Here is an 18990-nt window from a genome sequence, read left to right as displayed (position 1 = left end):
AGAGCTGTGGAGGCTGGGTCATTGAATATATTTAAGGTGGAGATAGAGAGATTTTTGAGCGATAAGAGGATAAGGGGTTATGGGGAACGGGCGGGGAAGTGGAGCTGAGTCCATGACCAGATCAGCCATGATCTTATTGAATGGCGGAGCAGGCTCGAGGGGCCGTATGGCCTACTCCTGCTCCTATTTCTTATGTTCTTATGTTCTAACATAAATTGGTAAAGCCCCAGGATTGGGTCTTGTTTCTCGGGCAGTTCTTTATTGGCTTTCCTCACACGTGTGACTGTCGGGAGTAACTGGTGACGTTCCGTGATTCGGTTAATAGTTTTCCAACTAACACCGTTTAGTTTCAATGGGGTTCAAAGTCATGCCCCTTTGTTGCTTAAGCTCCACCCACCCAGAGAAGACTTGATCCATTTTGTGTTTTTGAGTTCAAACCGCAGCTTGTCTGTAATCTGCACTTTTGACATTTATTCATATACACTGAATCAGTTTTATCATTAATATCCACTTTTATTGTTACAGATAGTGTAAAGTGAACAATACAGGATCACCCTGCTGTTATACGGCCCTCCCCATTTTCATTTCCATAGACGTCATTGGGAATTGAAAATTGGGAGATGTACAAGGGGCGGCCAATTCGATATCGTCCATCTTACACTATCACCCAACGTCAAACACACATGTCTCACACGACAAGCCTCCAATCAAAGACTAGAAGCTCAATCTGATCCTGATATAGAGATAAGGAGAAATTGTTAGCAGTGGCAGAAGGGTTGGTAACCAGAGGGGACAGGTTTAAGGCCATTGGTAACTCACAGCGAGTTGTTGTGATCGGGAACGCGCTGCCTGAAAGGGCGGTGGGAGCAGATTCAATAGTAACTTTCAAACCGGGAATTGGGTAAATACTGGAAGGGGAAAGATTTGCCGGGCTGTGGGGAAAGAGCGGGGAGTGGGACTGATGGGATCGCTCTGTCACAGAGCCAGCACAGGCTCGATGGGCCCAGTGGCCTCCTCCTGCGCTGCATCATTCTATGATTTTATCAGAAAACATGCACTGCAAACCTTAGCGCGAAAATACTGTTTCGATAAAGCAAGCACCTAGCAGAAAGACTTCCGATTGGATGTTGTGAAGTGACCTGTATCCATGCTGACTTTCTGTTCAATGAATGACTTTAACAAGCACAAAGTGAGCTTTGATCTACTTGCAAAGTTTCCAATGTTGTTTTATTTTACACACTTTGCTTTCTCGTTAACATACAGCAATGCAAGTGAAGCGAAAAGGTTCTGTGATGAAAAGGACTGCCCAGTGAACTGGAAAGATGCAACTGAAGACAACTGTTGTGTGCATCATGCAAACATCCACTCCTGTCCTTTGACGTTCATGGTGTGTGTCTTTTTACTCATGCTTATTCACTGAATATCCTCGTTTTAAATCCCTCCATGGCTTCACGTCTCTCTATGTTACGCTAAACCTTCATAAAACACTGGGTCAGCCCCAGCTGGAGTATTGTGTCCAATTCTGGGCACCACACTTTAGGAAGGATGTGAAGGCCTTAGAGAGGGAGCAGAAAAGATTTACGAGAATGGTTCCAGGGATGAGGGACTTCAGTGACGTGGATAGACTGGAGAAGCTGGGGTTGTTCCCCTTGGAGCAGAGAAGGTTGAGAGGAGATTTGATCGAGGTGTTCAAAATCATGAGGGGTCTGGACAGAGTAGAGAGAGAGAAACTGTTCCCATTGGTGGAAGGGTCGAGAACCAGAGGACACAGATTTAAGGTGATTGGCAGAAGGCGAATTGAGGAAAAGCTTTTTTACGCAGCGAGTGGTTAGGATCTGGAATGCGCTGCCTGAGAGGGTGGTGGAGGCAGACTCCATCGTGGCTTTCAAGAGGGAACTGGATAAGTCCCTGAAGGTAAATAATTGCAGGGCTACTGGGAAAGGGCGGGGGAGTGGGACTGGTTGAGGGGCTCTTGCAGAGAACCGGCACGGGCTCAACGGGCCGAATGGCCTCTTTCTGTGCTGTAACCGTTCTCTGATAGTATCTCTGTAACCCCCTCCCCCCTACACCCCTCCCTATCCCTGTAACCCCCTCCCCCCTACACCCCTCCCTATCCCTGTAACCCCCTACACTCCTCCCTATCTCTGTAACCCCCTACACCCCTACCTATCCCTGTAACCCCCTCCCCCCTACACCCCTCCCTATCCCTGTAACCCCCTCCCCCCTACACCCCTCCCTATCCCTGTAACCCCCTACACTCCTCCCTATCTCTGTAACCCCCTACACCCCTACCTATCCCTGTAACCCCCTCCCCCCTACACCCCTCCCTATCCCTGTAACCCCATCCCACCCTACACGCCTCCCTATCCCTGTAACCCCCTACACTCCTCCCTATCTCTGTAACCCCCTACACCCCTACCTATCTCTGTAACCCCCTCCCCCCTACACCCCTCCCTATCTCTGTAACCCCCTCCCCCTACACTCCTCCCTATCTTTGTAACCCCCTCCCACCCTACACGCCTCCCTATCTCTGTAACCTCCTCCAGCCCCTACACCCCTCCCTATCTCTGTAACCCCCTCCCACCCTACACCCCTCCCTATCTCTGTAACCCCCTCCCACTCTACACCCCTCCCTATCTCTGTAACCCCCTACAGCCCCACAACCCCCCGAGATCTCAGCACTCCTCCGATTCTGGCCACCTGAGTATCCCCGTTTCCCATCGCTCCCCCATCGGTGGCTGTGCCTTCAGCTGCCTGGGCCCCAAGCTCTGGAATTCGCTCCCTAAACCTCTCCGCCTCTCTCTCCTCCATTCACATTCCTTAAAACCAGCTGTTTGACTCAGCTTTTGCTTACCTGCCCTAATATCTCGTTATGTGGCTCTGTGTCAAATTGTGTTTAATAATCGCGACTGTGAAGCGCTTTGGGGCGTTTTACTACTTTAAAGGCACTATATAAATGAAAGTTGGTGTTGTTGAAATGAAGCAGATCACGACTTGCGGGAAATAGTTTTCTGTGGTGTTGCTTCTAAGCCTGGCAGTAGAATTCCTGCAGTTGCTCTGGGGTAGGGACATTTTAAGTGAGTTCCTGCAGATTTTCTGTGGTCCATATATATCATGAAAGTGTAAACACGTGTTTTTTTCTAATAATTTTGTCATTTTTTTCAGAGAAAACCAGAGGTGAGATGAGTAAAAATAATTTTACGCAGCGAGTTGTTGTGATCGGGAACGCGCTGCCTGAAAGGGCGGTGGGAGCAGATTCAATAGTGACTTTCAAACCGGGAATTGGATAAATACTGGAGCGATAGGGCTATAGAGCACGGGCAGTGGACTCGGCCTGATTGGATCACTCTTTCACAGAGCCGGCACAGACATGATGGGCCGAATGGCCTCCTTCGCTGCTGTAACATTCTATGACTAGCTACAATTGCCATGAATGTGTTTAGTGATCAGGGATGTGGGTGTCGCTGGCAAGGCTGACATTTATTGTCCTGCGAAGTTGGTGGTGGAGTTTCTTTATACAACTGCGTGGCTTGTTGGGCCACATCAGAGTCCGCCATATTGGTGTTGGACTTGAGTCACACGTAGACCAGGCCAGGTAAGGACAGCAGGCCTCCTTCGGCTAACGGACACGAGTGAAACCGGTGGGTTTTTAACAACAATCTGACAGCTTCGTGGTCACTTTTACTGAAACAATTTTTCTTTTGACTTCTAGACATGTTCAGCTAAATTCAAATTCTTATGTTGGGATTTGAGCATGTGTTGTCTGGATCATTCGTCTAGGCCCCTGGATTAATAGTCCAGGCCCCTGGATTAATAGTCTAGGCTCCTGGATTAATAGTCTATGCCCCTGAATTAATCATCTAGGCCCATGGATTAACAGTCTAGGCCCCTGAATTAATCATCTAGGCCCCTGAATTAATAATCTAGGCCCCTGGATTAATCATCTAGGCCCCTGAATTAATAATTTAGGCCCCTGGATTAATAGTCTATGCCCCTGAATTAATCATCTAGGCCCCTGAATTAATAATCTAGGCCCCTGGATTAATCGTCTAGGCCCCTGGATCAATAGTCTAGGCCTCTGGATTAATAGTCTATGCCCCTGGATTAATCATCTAGGCCCCTGGATTAATTGTCTAGGCCCCTGAATTAATAATCTAGGCCCCTGGATTAATTGTCTAGACCCCTGAATCAATAGTCTATGCCCCTGAATTAATAATCTGGGCCCCTGGATTAATTGTCTGGACCCCTGGATCAATAGTCTAGGCCCCTGGATTAATAGTCCAGGCCCCTGGATTAATTGTCTAGGCCCCTGGATTAATAATCTAGGCCCCTGGATTAATAGTCTAAGCCCCTAGATTAATCATCTAGGCCCCTGGATCAATAGTCTAAGCCCCTGGATTAATAGTCTAGGCCCCTAGATTAATCGTCTAGACTCTTGGATTAATCATCTAGGCCCCTGGATTAATCATCTAGGCCCCTGGATCATTCGTCTAGGCCCCTGGATTAATTGTCTAGGCCCCTGGATTAATCGTCTAGGCTCCTGGATTAATAGTCTAAGACCCTGAATTAATAGTCTAGGCCCCTAGATTAATCATCTAGGCCCCTAGATTAATCGTCTAGGCCCCTGGATAAATCATCTAGGCCCCTGGATCAATTGTCTAGGCCCCTGGATTAATCGTCTAGGCCCCTGGATTAATCATCTAGGCCCCTGGATTAATCATCTAGGCCCCTGGATCATTCGTCTAGGCCCCTGGATTAATAGTCTAGGTCCCTGGATCATTCGTCTAATCCCCTAGATCAATCGTCTAGGCCCCTGGATTAATCATCTAGGCCCCTGGATCATTCGTCTAATCCACTAGATTAATCGTATAGGCCCCTGGATTAATTGTCTAGGCCCCTGGATTAATCATCTAGGCCCCTGGATTAATTGTCTCGGCCCTTGGATTAATTGTCTAGACCCCTGGATTAATCATCTAGGCCCCTGGATCATTCGTCTAATCCACTAGATTAATCGTATAGGCCCCTGGATTAATTGTCTAGGCCCCTGGATTAATCATCTAGGCCCCTGGATTAATTGTCTAGGCCCTTGGATTAATTGTCTAGACCCCTGGATTAATCATCTAGGACCCTGGATTAATTGTCTAGGCCCCTGGATTAATTGTCTAGGCCTCTGGATTAATCATATAGGCCACTGGATCATTGGTCTAGGCCCCTGGATTAATCGTCTAGGCCCCTGGATTAATCGTCTAGGCCCCTGGATTAATCGTCTAGGCCCCTGGATTAATCGTATAGGCCCCTGGATTAATCGTATAGGCCACTGGATCATTGGTCTAGGCCCCTGGATTAATAGTCCAGCAACATATTAATTGCACTATCATAAACATGCCAATTTGAACTCTTGCCTCTGGATTACTCTGGATTAACATAACCACTCCCATGATAGTGCAATTATTATTATTAATTACTATTAATCCAGGGGCCGAGACTAATGATCCAGAGAATGTGAGTTCATATCCCACCACGGCAGCTGGGGAATTTAAATTCAGTTAATTAAATAAATCTGTAATTCAAAAAAAAATGTTGGTGGGGTGGGGCGGGGTGAAATTCCCAGCGCGCCAATTGTGGGCGGTAACCAAGTAGGGGGGGCGGGACTTCCTGCGGGCCCGGCGGCACAGGAAGTCCCCCCCCCCAGCCGCGAAGCTGCGGTTACCGCCCCTCAGAGGAAGTGGAGCGCGATCTCGTGCACTCCACTTCCTGCTGGGGTGTGCTCCGGCTTGCGTTTGTCAGCGCAGATGCGGCTCAACGCCCCTCCCCTTTGGTTAAAGGGGTAATCCACTGTGCTCTCTGCCGGGCCTCTGCTGGGCCACCAGGTGGCGTGGTGCACGCAGAGCGGAGCGCTGGGCTGCAAGGTGGCAACCCGGACCACACAACAGAGCAAGATGTCGGGCCGACCGGTGAGTCGGCCAAACAGGTAGGACGGCTGCGCGGGGCACGACCGACCTCCCCTTTAACCTCTGCCCCGCGAGCGGTTGTCGGCCCGCCCTGCGACCTGTACGCGGCCGCCACGTGGGGCGCAGGGCGATACTTGCCGCGGGGCGCTAAGGGGTCGGCGTGCGCGGCGGTGAACTCATTGCCGGTTGCACGGCGGCCCCTGGAGGTGCTAACGAGCGTGGCAAAACCGGTCAATTTCAACCCCCGTAGTGTCAGTAATGGTGACTACCGGATTGGCGTAAAAACCCATCTGGTTCACTAATGTCCTTCAGGGAGGGAAATCTGCCGTCCTTACCCGGTCTGGGCCTACATGTGACTCCAGACCCACAGCAATGTGGTTTACTCTTAACTGCCCCTCTGAAATGGCAAAGCAAACCATTCAGTTGTACCAAACCGCCACGACAAAGTCACGATGGGAGCACCTTCACCACACGGACTGCAGCGGTTCAAGAAGGCGGCTCACCACCACCTTCTCAAGGGGCAATTAGGGACGGGCAATAAATGCCGGCCTTGTCAGTGACGCCCACATCCCAGGAACAAATAATTAAAGAAAATACTCAAGTAGCACTGTTGTACTTGAGTAACTCTGCACAGAATTCATGTCTCACTCAGCCAGAAATGACAATATTAGCAGCTTCACGAGTTTGCATGAAATTTTGTTGCTGCTGTTGTGTTGGTTTGGCTCAGTCGGCAGTATTTTTCCGGCCAGCATTCACTGCGTCTGACTGACCCAAACAAATGGCCTCTGGTCAAGTCGCTCAGCGATGGTTCCATGGATTTCACTGTCAGAATTTCAAATCTTGGTTTCAGAAAAAAGGTGGTATCTGTGGTCCTTGGATTCCAGACGATGGGAAAATCGTTACTCACACCTTGTCACAATCTGGGAAGATGTCGCAACAGAACTGGACAAGTAAGGTACAGCTTTATGAGCAGTCGAATCGTTTGCTTTCATAGCGTGTCACTTACTGGCTGAAGTCAGTTCATGTGCCTCAGGAAAAGAAATAGCGGAAAAGCTGAACTATGTCGTGAGACTGGAACCTTACCACTTTATGGGCCCAAGTTTCAGACTGCGCCGACCTGGACGCCCATTTTTCGCACCAGAAAGTGCGCCTAAAAAAAACTTACCTACTCTCCGGCTCCCTGCTGGTCCTCTGGAGTCGGGCGCGGTGCAGCAGGAGCTGTAGGGGGCGGAGCCAGGTCCCTGCGCTGAAAACAGTGCCGGGACCTCTGCACATGCGCACTACAGTGGGCGCGCATGTGCAGTAGCTCCAGGCGCCCAAAACTGTGGGAGGGGCCCGAAGCACACAGCCCCTAGCCCTGGCCCAATGGCCTCACTGGGGCTGCGTGGATAAGGCTCCTCCCACCCGACCAGACCCGACCCCTGCGGCCCCTTTCCCCCCCCCCCCCGGCGACCCGACCTCCGCGACTCTTCCCCCCTCCCCGGACCTCCGCGACCCCCCCCGAGACCCGACACCACCTACCTATAAATCCAGCCCGAGGTCTTGGGCCTGGCTGTTCAGCCTCCTTCTCTCCCTTCCTCCCCCTCCCTCTCTCCTTCCCTCACCCCCTCTCCTTCCCTCCCTCCCCCTCTCTCCTTCCCTCCCTTCCTCCTCTCTCCTTCCCTCCCCTCCTCCCTCCCTCCCCTCCTCCCTCCTCTCTCTCTCCCTCCTCTCTCTCTCCCTCCTCTCTCCTTCCCTCCTTCCTCTCTCCTTCCCTCCCTCCCTCGCTCCCTTCTCCCCCTCGCCCCCCTTCTCCTTGCCCCTCCTTCTCCTCACCCCTTCTCTCCTCCTCCCAACCCCCCACCCCTCCTCCTCCCACCCCTCCTCCTCTCCCACCCCCCCACCCCCCTCTACCTCCACCCCACCCCCCCTCCTCCCCTCCTTCCCCTCCGCCCCCTCCTCCCCTTCTCCCCCTCCCCTTCTCCCCCCCTCCCCTCCCACACCGCTCCCTCCCCCTCCCTTCTCCCCCTCCCCTTCTCTCCCTCCCTCCCCTCGCTGTCAGAAACACAGACACTGACATACAGAGAGTGAGAGATACAGACAGACAGACAGAGAGATAGAGACACTGACAGAGACACACTGTGGGGGGCATCCCAGCACGTTGTTGGAGGGCTCCCGGTGCTGCAGTCGGTAAGTAGAAAATGTTTTATTTATTGATTTTATAATGTTTTAAAAAAAATGTATTAATTTTTTTGGATTGATTTATTGGTTGATTTATTGATGTTTTTATCATTTATTATTGATGATGGCTCTTTATTTGTAAAACTGAAGTGTTTAATGTTTGTAAACTTCCCTTTAACCCCCCCCCCCATTCCCTACGCCTGATTTTCTAAAGTGTAGACAAGGTTTTTTCGAACTTACAAAAATCTTCACTTACTCCATTCTAAGTTAGTTTGGAGTAAGTTTTCACTGCCGAAACTTTGAAAACAGGCGGAAGTGGCCGGACACGCCCCCTTTTGAAAAAAAAATTCTGTTCCAAAGTGAAACTGTTCTAACTGACTAGAACCGGAGCAAACTAAGTGCCGAGAACTCCGATTTCTAAGATACTCCGTTCTAAACCAGTTGCTCCAAAAAAACAGGAGCAACTCAGGCCGAAACTTGGCCCCTATATTAGTACAACCCGAGGGTTTTTAGTTTGATATGATGGGTGTCAGGCGTACACTTAAAAACCAGATGGCTCATCTTCAACCTCCCTTTCCTATCAAAGCTCCCATCTCTTCCCCATCTCTCCCCAGTCTCACTGTTTGATTCCCTCCCTTCTCACAGCATTGCGTCGGTTCTAAGCAAACTCATGAATGATACTCGCTGTAATCAAGGTGCATTCACCCTCCCCATCCTCCGCAACCTCTCGGCAGCGTTTAGTACACCATCCATCTCCGAAGTCTCTTCTCCTCTTCGTTTCATTCCTCTCTATCCGAAAGCAGCTGGCACATCTCCAGCAATGGCTTCTCTTCTCATCGCTGCATCGTCACCTCTGAGGTCCATTGAAGACCTATCTTGGCCCCCTCTTACTTATTTGAATGCTGCCTCACGGTGATATCATTTACTGGCATGGCATCAGCTGCCACATGTGTGTTAATGATCATCATCATCATAGGCAGTCCCTCGGTATCGAGGAAGGCTTGCTTCCACTCTTAGAGTGAGTCCTTAGCTGGCTGAACAGTCCAATACGAGAACCACAGTCTCTGACACAGGTGGGACAGATAGCCAATGAGGGAAAGGGAGGGTGGGACTGGTTTGCCGCACGCTCCTTCCGCTGCCTGCGCTTGGTTTCTGCATGCTCTTGGCGACGAGACTCGAGGTGCTCAGCGCCCTCCCAGATGCTCTTCCTCCACTTAGGGCGGTCTTTGGCCAGGGACTCCCAGGTGTCAGTGAGGATGTTGCACTTTATCAGGGAGGGTGTCCCTGTAACGTTTCCTCTGCCCACCTTTGGCTCGCTTGCCGTGTAGGAGTTCCGAGTAGAGCGCTTGCTCATGTCTGGCATGCGAACAATGTGGCCTGCCCAGCGGAGCTGATCAAGTGTGGTCAGTGCTTCAATGCTGGGGATGTTGGCCTGGTCGAGGTCGCTAATGTTGGTGCGTCTGTCCTCCCAGGGGATTTGTAGGATCTTGTGGAGACATTGTTGGTGGTATTTATACGGTGACTTGAGGTGTTTACTGTACATGGTCCATGTCTCTGATCCATACAGGAGGGCGGGTATTACTACAGCCCTGTAGACCATGGGCCTGGTTTCGAACACAATTTTCCTCAGGCGGCCGAAGGTGTTGATGATACCAGAGTGTACCTCGCCACTACTTCTCTCAACTCATCCACTGCACCATGCTGTTGAGATGCTTCCCTGAGGTCAAGTCATTGCTGAGTCACAACTTGCTCCTGCTCAACATCAAGAGGACTGAAACCACGTCACAAACTTTTCTCCCTTCCTACTCAGTCCATCGCCTGCCCAGTCACAACCTCAGGCCGAACAAGACTGTTCATAATCCTGGCGTCCTTAAACCCCACATCCTACCTATCACCAAAACTGATTACCTCTCAATATTGTCCACCTCCAGTGCTAGCTCAGCCCTTTCCTACTGAGACCTTTTCATTTGCTTTACTCACCTGCAAACTGAACTACTCGAAGTCTCTCATGTCGGATCCCAACTTCAGCCCGATAAAACTCCAACTTGTTCGAAACACTACTGCATGTATCCCATCCACTCATTCATCATCCCTGCCCTTGTTGACCAATATTTGTTCCCAATTACCCTTTGCATTAAAGGCAAAATCCTTGTCGTTGTTTATAAGTCCTTCCATGACCTCGTCCCACCCTATCCCTGCAATCGTCTCGAGCCCTCTATTCTGCTGAATGCTCGGTTTCTCTGACTACATCCTTCTGCCATACTCTTTAGCACTGGCTCCCTAAACCTCTCCACCTCTCTCTCCACCTTTTGAAATTTTCTTCAACACCTAGTCTGATCTCCCCTTTTCTTGAATTTGAGCACAAAAATCTAGGCTGACACTCCCGTGCAGTGCTGAGGGAGCGCTGCACTGTCGGAGGTGCCGTCTTTCGGATGAGACATTAAACCGAGGCCCCGTCTGCTCTCTCAGGTGGACATAAAAGATCCCATGGCACTATTTCGAAGAAGAACAGTCCTGAGGCCAATATTTATCCCTCAATCAACATCACTAAAATAGATTATCTGCTCAATATCACATTGCTACTTGTGGGAGCTTGCTGTGCGCTAATTGGTTCCCACATTAGAACAGTGACTGCACGCCAGAAGTACTTAATTGGCTGTGAACATCCTGGGGTCGTGAAGAGCACTATATATATGCAACTAGTTCTCGCTTCATTCATCTAAATTCCTATGCACTTCCAGGTTTAACTTGAATTCCTCTACTTTTTCAGGGCATTCCACTCCCAGCAGGAAGTGAGTTGGATAAATGGGGATAGAATGTTATAGCCTATCTCTGAGCAGTGTCCCCAGCGAGGATAGCCCCACTGAAACACAGAAACATAGAAAATAGGAGCAGGAGTAGGCCATTCGGCCCATCGAGCCTGCACCACCATTCAATATGATCATGGCTGATCCTCTAGCTCACCATATTCCCGCTTTTTCCCCATACCCCTTGATGCCTTTTATGTCTAGAAATCTATCTATCTCCCTCTTAAATATATTCAGTGACTTGGCCTCCACAGCCTTCTGTGGTAGAGAATTCCACAGGTTCACCACCCTCTGAGTGAGAACATTTCTCCTCATCTCGGTCTTAAATTTCCTACCCCGTATCCTGAGACTGTGACTCCTTGTTCTAGACTTCCCAGCCCCAGGGAAACATCCTCCCCACATCCAGTCTGTCCAACCCCGTCAGAATTTTATATGTTTCAATGAGATCCCCTCTCATTCTTCTAAACTCTAGTGAATACAGGTCTAGTCGGACCCAATATTGGATTGAGGAAATATCCATTATATGTGTTAACCTCATCCACCAGCAATTTCCTGGATCTATTGGATATTGGTTAATGTATCTAATAAATATAATTTTTTAAAGAAAGAAGTTACACTCTTCAACTGCAAAATATAGTATTTGATCTCTTGGCAAATAACAATAGTTATAGTCTATGATCCACTCTATCATGTCCATTTAAAGTATTAAAAACTGGTTCTATTATCTTCACTCTGGATTATGTTCCATTTTTAGGTTGTCTTAGTCCATGTTGGAGTGACATCATTAATTGCTCATGTGAAAGTGGGGCAGATGCATGCAGCCTTGGAAGCAAAGACAACAGTACTAAGTGCACAAGGTATTTCTTTACCTGGTTCTATGCATCACTGTAAGCATGTTATGGGCTCGAATTTCTCATGTTTGTAAGAGATAAGGAGACCAATATTGCCCCTTGTTATAGCCCTGGTAGTGTCTCCGGGGTGGAGGGGGGGGGGTTGCTAATAGGGAGCAATGGTGTTATCGCCCGGGGGAGGGGGTCACTAGTACCTCAGGGGAAATTGCCCCGGAGGTTTGGAGGGGGCGCTGTCCTGACAGCAGCGCACCTCGCGATTAGCACCCTGCCTGGCGCAAACCGGTGATGACATCATTGGCGTGCATGCTGACCCCTTACCACCTCTTGGGGAAAATTGCCTCACGAGGCTGGTGCGGGCAGATGTCAACGCCAGCTTCGTGGGCTGCGAAGCTGATGCATATATACCCTGCCGGGACACCGCTCAAAGGGGAGGCCTTTAGCGCCCTGGGCCGCCATTTCATTATGTCGCTTGACTCTTCTGTCTGCCCGACAATGGTGGCCCGCGCTTTAATAGAGCTCCCCTCATGGACTACTGTGGTAATGCAATGACTGATGTAAGTAATAAAAGGATCGTGTGGCAAAGTCAGATGATGACAGTTTCTGTACTGGAGCTATCTTGCATCATGTGCTTATAAGTGACAGAGACCTGCCCAGAAATCGGTGCAGTCCCGGCCTACAAGACCATCAGCAGGCCGGGGCCATTGGAGGGAGCAGTGTGCGGCGGTATACCACTGCAGGGAGCAGCGCGTGCTGCTGCAGGAGGGAGACGGCTACGAAGCCAGGTCACTGATTGCAGTGCGGGCAGGCACAGCAGGAGGGGCGAAGGAGCGGCGAGAGATTGTAGAGGGAAGTGACCAGGGCCCAGGAGAGGCGAGAGTCTGGGGCCCAGGAGAGGCGAGGGCCCAGGGGCAGCACGGGTCAGCCCACACTGTGATATGTGTGCGCACTAGGTCCGTGCAGCAGAGCTGGTCTCTAGTTAGTCTTGGGTAACCCTTGCCACTGGACCAAGACCTCGCTCTGTCAAGCCCGTGTGGTGGCTGGTGTGCAACGGTCACCCAACATTAAAAAAATCCACCCACAGGCATCTTCCTCCCTTCAGGATGTAGTTCGGGATCTGGGATATTAGGTTCTTCATTGTAACACCTGTGAATGCATCCCTTTTTGGCGTGGAAGCCAGTCATCCTCTCTTTGAGGGACTGCGTATGATGATGATGAGTAAGAATATATCACATTGGCGCTGAGGAAAGGATTTCTGAATTCCCTAGCTAAAGTTTTTGTTGGTGGATAATCCAGCCAACCAACAGAGAGAATCTGTGAGGTTCTTTGTTTTGCAGAACAGCAAAAATCCAAGCACACTTGGCTGAACTGTCGACATTGTCAGAGTCCAGTTGATCGCGCCTCTGGGAATAATAGGGCGCTCGAGTGAGTTCCATCACAACGGAGAGACTTTTGGAGTGTATGTGGAGCAGATAGACGTGTTTATCACCACGAATAGTATCGTCAAAGTCTCCGATAATAAAAACCGTAAGCGGATGGATTTAGAAACAAAACGGGCTATTTTCTTGACTGAAGCAGGCCCCGAGGTCTCTGAAACCCTGAAAAATGTGCTTGTTCCCGACAAGGCGAAGGACATACCACTGATGGAGAGAACAGCACTGCAGTCCTGGGCCCCTGGAAATTGCTGAAAGTTATCGTTTCAGGATACAAGATCAATTACATAGCAAGGGTATCAGTGTCGCGTTAAAAAATCCATCCATTCACTGACATTTTGGAAACTTTCACCCCCCGAGCAGTGGGTGACCGCTTTGTTTGTGGGATGAAAAATGAAGCAATTAGAAGGAAATCTTTGACAACCTCACTTGACTTTTGATTTAGCGTGTCAGACAGCTATGTTGAAGATATGGCCGACCAATATTCCCGAGAATTTGGCGCCATTTCCAGTCGTCAGACAACCGAGGTGAATCGCCTGCAGGTTAAAAGTAAAAGGCAGTTGGGCCCCAAGACCTCAGCAACTGGCCAAGGTAACAGAGCATTGAAGTCGTGCTATCGGTGCCTGGGACAACACATTGCTCAAAGCTGTCCATATGTGAAGGCAAAGTGTTGCTTCTGCAAGAAAACAGGGCATCTTGCGAAGGCATGCCCACTGAAGATTGAACCGATGTTCAATGCTAGAAGTTGCAATCACCAGACACTACATAGCATTGAAGGGAAACAACAGGACGAGGAGATACACGTCATCAGGAGCACGAGGGTCTCTAACAACGATTCCCAAAGTACCGTCATCCAAGTAGACGTTGCAGGAACCAGGATACCCATGGAAATCGGCACTGGTGTATCCGTGAGTGTAGTACCGCAATCGCTATATCTTGTCAAGTTACATGATTTTCCATTGGAGAAATCGGATAGAGCTATGAGGTTACTCAGGAAAGCAAATCCCTGTTGTAGGATGTATCACCGTACTGGTGAAATACAAGGATCAGTTTCAGAGCTTGCCTCTCATAGTGGTGGCAGGAGACAAGCCTGCCTTGATAGATAGAAATTGGTTAGGATCACTGAAGCTGGATTGGTATGAGATTTTTTGTGTGGAAATGAAATTTGCATCGAAAACTGACATCATCAAGCGTTATTCAAAGGTGTTCAGTAAAACGGGCAGTCCGATCCAAGGCTTCAAGGCAAGGGTCAGAGTGCAGAAGGACGCTAGACCAGTTTACTACAAGCCACGTCCCGTACCATACGCACTCAAGGAAAAAGTTGAGCAAAAACTCAAAAGACTAGAAACTGAGAACATTATCTCTAAGGTAGAAGAAGTGTTTTATTTTTCATATATTGATGAACTGCCAGTCACAGCTGAAGAGATTGGTAGAGCAATCAAATGTGACCCAGTGATGTCAAAGGTGTATAATTACACAGTAAATGGCAGGCCAAACCAGAAAGCAGAGAAATATATTCATCCATACTTTGTTTGTAGGAATGAATTGTCAGTGGATAAAGATTGTATCTTGTGAGGTGCAAGAATAGTTATTCCTCAATATTCAGGTCCAAATTATTAGGAGACCTCCATCACCAGCACCAGAGAATGTGCTTGACCAAGAGTTTTGCACGCAGTTACTTATGGTGGCCAGGTTTTGATAAAGATATAGAGTACATCGTTAGTCAGTGTATGACATGTCAATCGGTAAGCAAGAAACTACCATCAGTACCATTACAGCCATGGAAATGGTCTCTCAGGGTGTGGCAAAGGTTACATGTATATTTTTCTGAGCTAGAAGGACAACAATTGTTCATTGTGATTGATAGTCATTCAAAATGGGTGGAGATGTTTCTAATGCAGAAAATAACAAGTAAAATATTATTTGCGAAGATTGTTTTCTTCAAATGGCCTCACAGAAGAAATTGTGTCTGATAATGGGCCGCAATTTTGTTCAGAAGAATTTGCACAGTTCGTGAGCAGAAAAGGTCCCACCATACCACCCTGCTTCAAATGCAGCAGAGCACACTATACAAATTGTAAATCGTGCCCTCATCAAACAAATGTTGAATCAAAATCCAAGGAAATGGCAGTTGTTGTTGGACCGCAAACTAGCAAATGTTCTGGTTACTTATCGTAATACTCCTCATACAACTACTGATAGAACACCAGCAGAGTTGTTTCTCAAACGACAGCCACGAACCAGATTCTAATTGTTAAAGCCAAACTTGGCACAGTCAGTAGAAGAGAAACAATTAAGACAGAAAGAGAATCATGATAGAGGTAGAGTAAGAGAGAGAAGTGTGAAATTAAATCAGAAGGTTGGAGTGAAGAACCATCACCATAAATGTTTAAAGTGGTTACCAGGAAGAGTGGTGAAGATATGTGGTCCTCGCACATATTTGGTCAAGCTGTTTGATCATGGCCAGGTTCACATTGATCATATTTTACTGACAAATGTGGAAGGAGTTGAAAGTTGGGATGATTGGATTATTTTTGATGAGTCAGAGAGTCTTGTTACAAGTAGAGTACCAGTAGCAAATCCTACATCAGATGTATTGGAAACAAGTCCACGAGAAAGTCAGAATTTAAGTCTGAGTGTGAGTCAGGCAGACAAACGGTCTGAAGTTGTAAAGGGTCCAAATGTAGATCAAGGGTTACCCTTGGAGAAAAACGCTCCTCGGAGTCAGCCTAGAATGAGTCAAAGTCAGGCACCAAGTTTGGAAGGTTCTGTTCAGGAGCAAAGGTATCCTCTTCGAATCAGAAAACCAGTGGTTAAGTTTGATTTGTAAATATGGAAAAAGTAAGTCTGTATCTTATGTTGTGTATATCCATGCAAGTTATGTATTCTGATTATTTTGTTATGATTACTTCTTCAATAAGGAGGGAGAAGTATAATAGAGCTGCCCCTAGTGGACTACTGTAGTAATGCAACAACTGATGTAAATAATAAAAGGGTCATGTGGCAAAGTCACATGATGACAGTTTCTGTATTGGAGCCATCTTGTGTAGTGTGCTTATTAGTGATGTAGTAAGAATATATCACACTCGATCGACTGGGCCGCCATTATGCAGTTTGGCACTCCGTTTTGGGTGTCGGGCCACTTGCCTGGTAAATAGCATCCCTGGTGGCCCAGTGGCTGGCCACTAAAGGGCCAGCAGAGTGTGCAATGGCCCTCCCCTTTAAATTAAGGGGAGGGGCATTGTAGCGCTGGTGTTGTCCCTGGTAATCAGGGGTGGTCCTCCGAGGAAGTAGAGCACCGGAGACAGCGCTCCGCTTCCATGATGGGGGCGGGACATCCGGGCTGGGCGATAAAAGTCCCGGCCCTGGAAGGTTACTGCCTCCAATCTGGGCAAGGGGCAATTTCACCCGTAATGATCTTTGAGCAACTTCTCACATACGTACATGATGCTCAGCATCTGAGAAATGAGATGCGCTAACATAGGCACTCTCACTTTCACGCAAGTTTATTATAACCCCAAATCCAGACATAAACAAACTCTACCTTTAAGCAGGGCATGTGATGTCACTGTGGAGGGTGATCCATTCTCCTAGCGGAATGAGAAACTTCCTTCACCGGCATTCCCTGATCTCCCTGACGTCTCTTTTTTGGGGTCCCTGATCCTGGGTGAGGCCCCTTCTCCAGGCAACACAATCTTATACCATTGCTCTTGCTATCACAAAACCGTTAGCTTTAGACTGATGGCCCAAGGAACTTTCACCTCTTCCTTGACAATTGTCCTCTCCAACCTGCTAACGTGGCCCTGACTGCAGATATTGTCGCCTCACAGCATCGAAGCTGTCCGGCGAATATGTGACATCTCCAACTGTACCCCGATGCCTTTGTTTATTGTTATCGTGTTTGTTTTTTCTGCCGTCGAAAGCACGGAGAAGAGGCCAGCAGGACTCGATAGCCTTTCTACTGAACAGATCCTTATTCATTTCTCCGCTGATCGAGATTTTAATTCCTCATTCATTCACGCATTTATTCATTTTTTAAGTCATTACCCTGAACACCTGGAAAATTGTCAACCTTTGTATAGAATTACACCGAGTGTACAGCCCAGGTACAAGCTATTGGGCCCACTGCTCCGTGCCGGGGTTTATGTCCCACCGCTCCGTGCCGGGGTTTATGCCCCACCGCTCCGTGCCGGGGTTTATGCCCCACCGCTCCGTGCCGGGGTTTATGTCCCACCGCTCCGTGCCGGGGTTTATGCCCCACCGCTCCGTGCCGGGGTTTATGCCCCACCGCTCCGTGCCGGGGTTTATGCCCCACCGCTCCGTGCCGGGGTTTATGCTCCACACCAGCACCCTCCCACCCCTCTCCATCTCACCCTAACCCCATATCCTTCTATTCATAGAAACATAGAAACATAGAAAATAGGTGCAGGGGTAGGCCATTCGGCCCTTCGAGCCTGCACCGCCATTCAACAAGATCATGGCTGATCATTCACCTCAGTATCCCTTTCCTGCTTTCTCTCCATACCCCTTGCTCCCCTTAACCGTAAGGGCCACATCTAACTCCCTCTTGAATATATCCAGTGAACTGGCCTCAACAACTCTCTGCGGCAGAGAATTCCACAGGTTAACAACTCTCTCCCTCATCCAGCGTCCCCTTAAATACATCGATACTATTCACCTCAACCCCTCCCTGTGGCAGCGAGTTCCACATTCTCACCCCTCTCTGGGTAAAGAGGTTTCTCCTGAATTCCCCATTGGATTTATTAATGACTGTCTTATATTTATGACCCTCCCCCATAAATGAAAACATCTTCTCTAGGTTTTCTACGCGATAGCGCTACACGTCCCAGTGCGTAGCGCTGTGCCCCGCTCCCTCTGCTTCCGCCCCCTTAGCACCCCGGAGAGGAAGTGGGGTGCGTTAGTTTGTGCTCCACTTCCTCTGGGGGGCGGTAACCACAATATCGCAAGCGGGGCGGGATTTCTGCACCTGGCGCCTTGCAGATGTCACCCCCCCCCCCCCTGCAAACGGGGTGACACGCAATTTCCCCCCCCCGGAGAGTCTTATGTGTAGCAGACACTTCCTGTAAGCCTGACACTTCCTTCCTGTCATCATCTGCCTCAATGTGAGCAATGCCACAGGAGCTGTGCTAGTATTTTAACATTCATGTTAAATATGTTATATGTTATAAAGAAATATTTTGATTTAGCTCCTGCTTTCAGTGGCACCTAAACATTGCTACATTATCGCTGCCTACTAACAGCATTAAACGTGGTGAATTCTTCCAAATGGTGTACAGTACAGTAAGACATGTTTTCTTTTAAACTTGTGTTGCCTTAGTTTGCGATGATGGTGTTTGTGATGGGGACGAGCGATGTGATACCTGCCCTGCTGACTGTGGAGCATGCCCCATGTCTATGGGGATCAAAGTTTCAATCGGACTCCCAATTGCCTTGTTCTGCACTGGCTTTATACTCACTGTGGTGGTATGTAGCTATAATCCTCATCCACTTCAAGTTATCTCTTTAATCGAGAGCTTGCAGCTAAACTCTGATGGCGTTTATTGGGGGTCGTTTTACCAGCCTCAGCTTCTGGAGGGGAGCTACAATTGCCTCGACTGTATTCATTAATGACTTTGGAAATGTGGCTTTCGATTGAATCATCTATGTCGTTACTAAATACATTTACTGGATAGAAAGCCAATGTATTTATTAACGACTTAGATGATTTGATAGAAAGCCACGTTTCCAAATTTGCTGATGACACAAAGATAGGCGGCAGTGTAGGCAGTGG

At 48.7% G+C, this 18990-nt stretch overlaps 1 protein-coding gene across 1 annotated transcript in view; it reads left to right on the top strand.

Annotated features, from left to right (window-relative positions):
- LOC139268360 (atrial natriuretic peptide receptor 2-like) overlaps positions 1-18990 on the top strand; it is a 148890-nt gene that overhangs the window by 46388 nt on the left and 83512 nt on the right. The window contains exons 6-9 of the mRNA XM_070886432.1: positions 1264-1387; positions 6802-6906; positions 11673-11775; positions 18538-18683. Coding sequence (XP_070742533.1) covers positions 1264-1387; positions 6802-6906; positions 11673-11775; positions 18538-18683 — 478 coding nt within the window. The remainder of the gene's footprint in view (positions 1-1263; positions 1388-6801; positions 6907-11672; positions 11776-18537; positions 18684-18990) is intronic.

The sequence above is a fragment of the Pristiophorus japonicus genome, chromosome 8 (genome assembly GCF_044704955.1).
Source record: "Pristiophorus japonicus isolate sPriJap1 chromosome 8, sPriJap1.hap1, whole genome shotgun sequence".
In the NCBI taxonomy this organism is placed as follows: domain Eukaryota; kingdom Metazoa; phylum Chordata; class Chondrichthyes; family Pristiophoridae; genus Pristiophorus; species Pristiophorus japonicus.
Note: the sequence above shows the minus strand (reverse complement) of the source record. Positions and strands in the feature narration are given on the sequence as shown.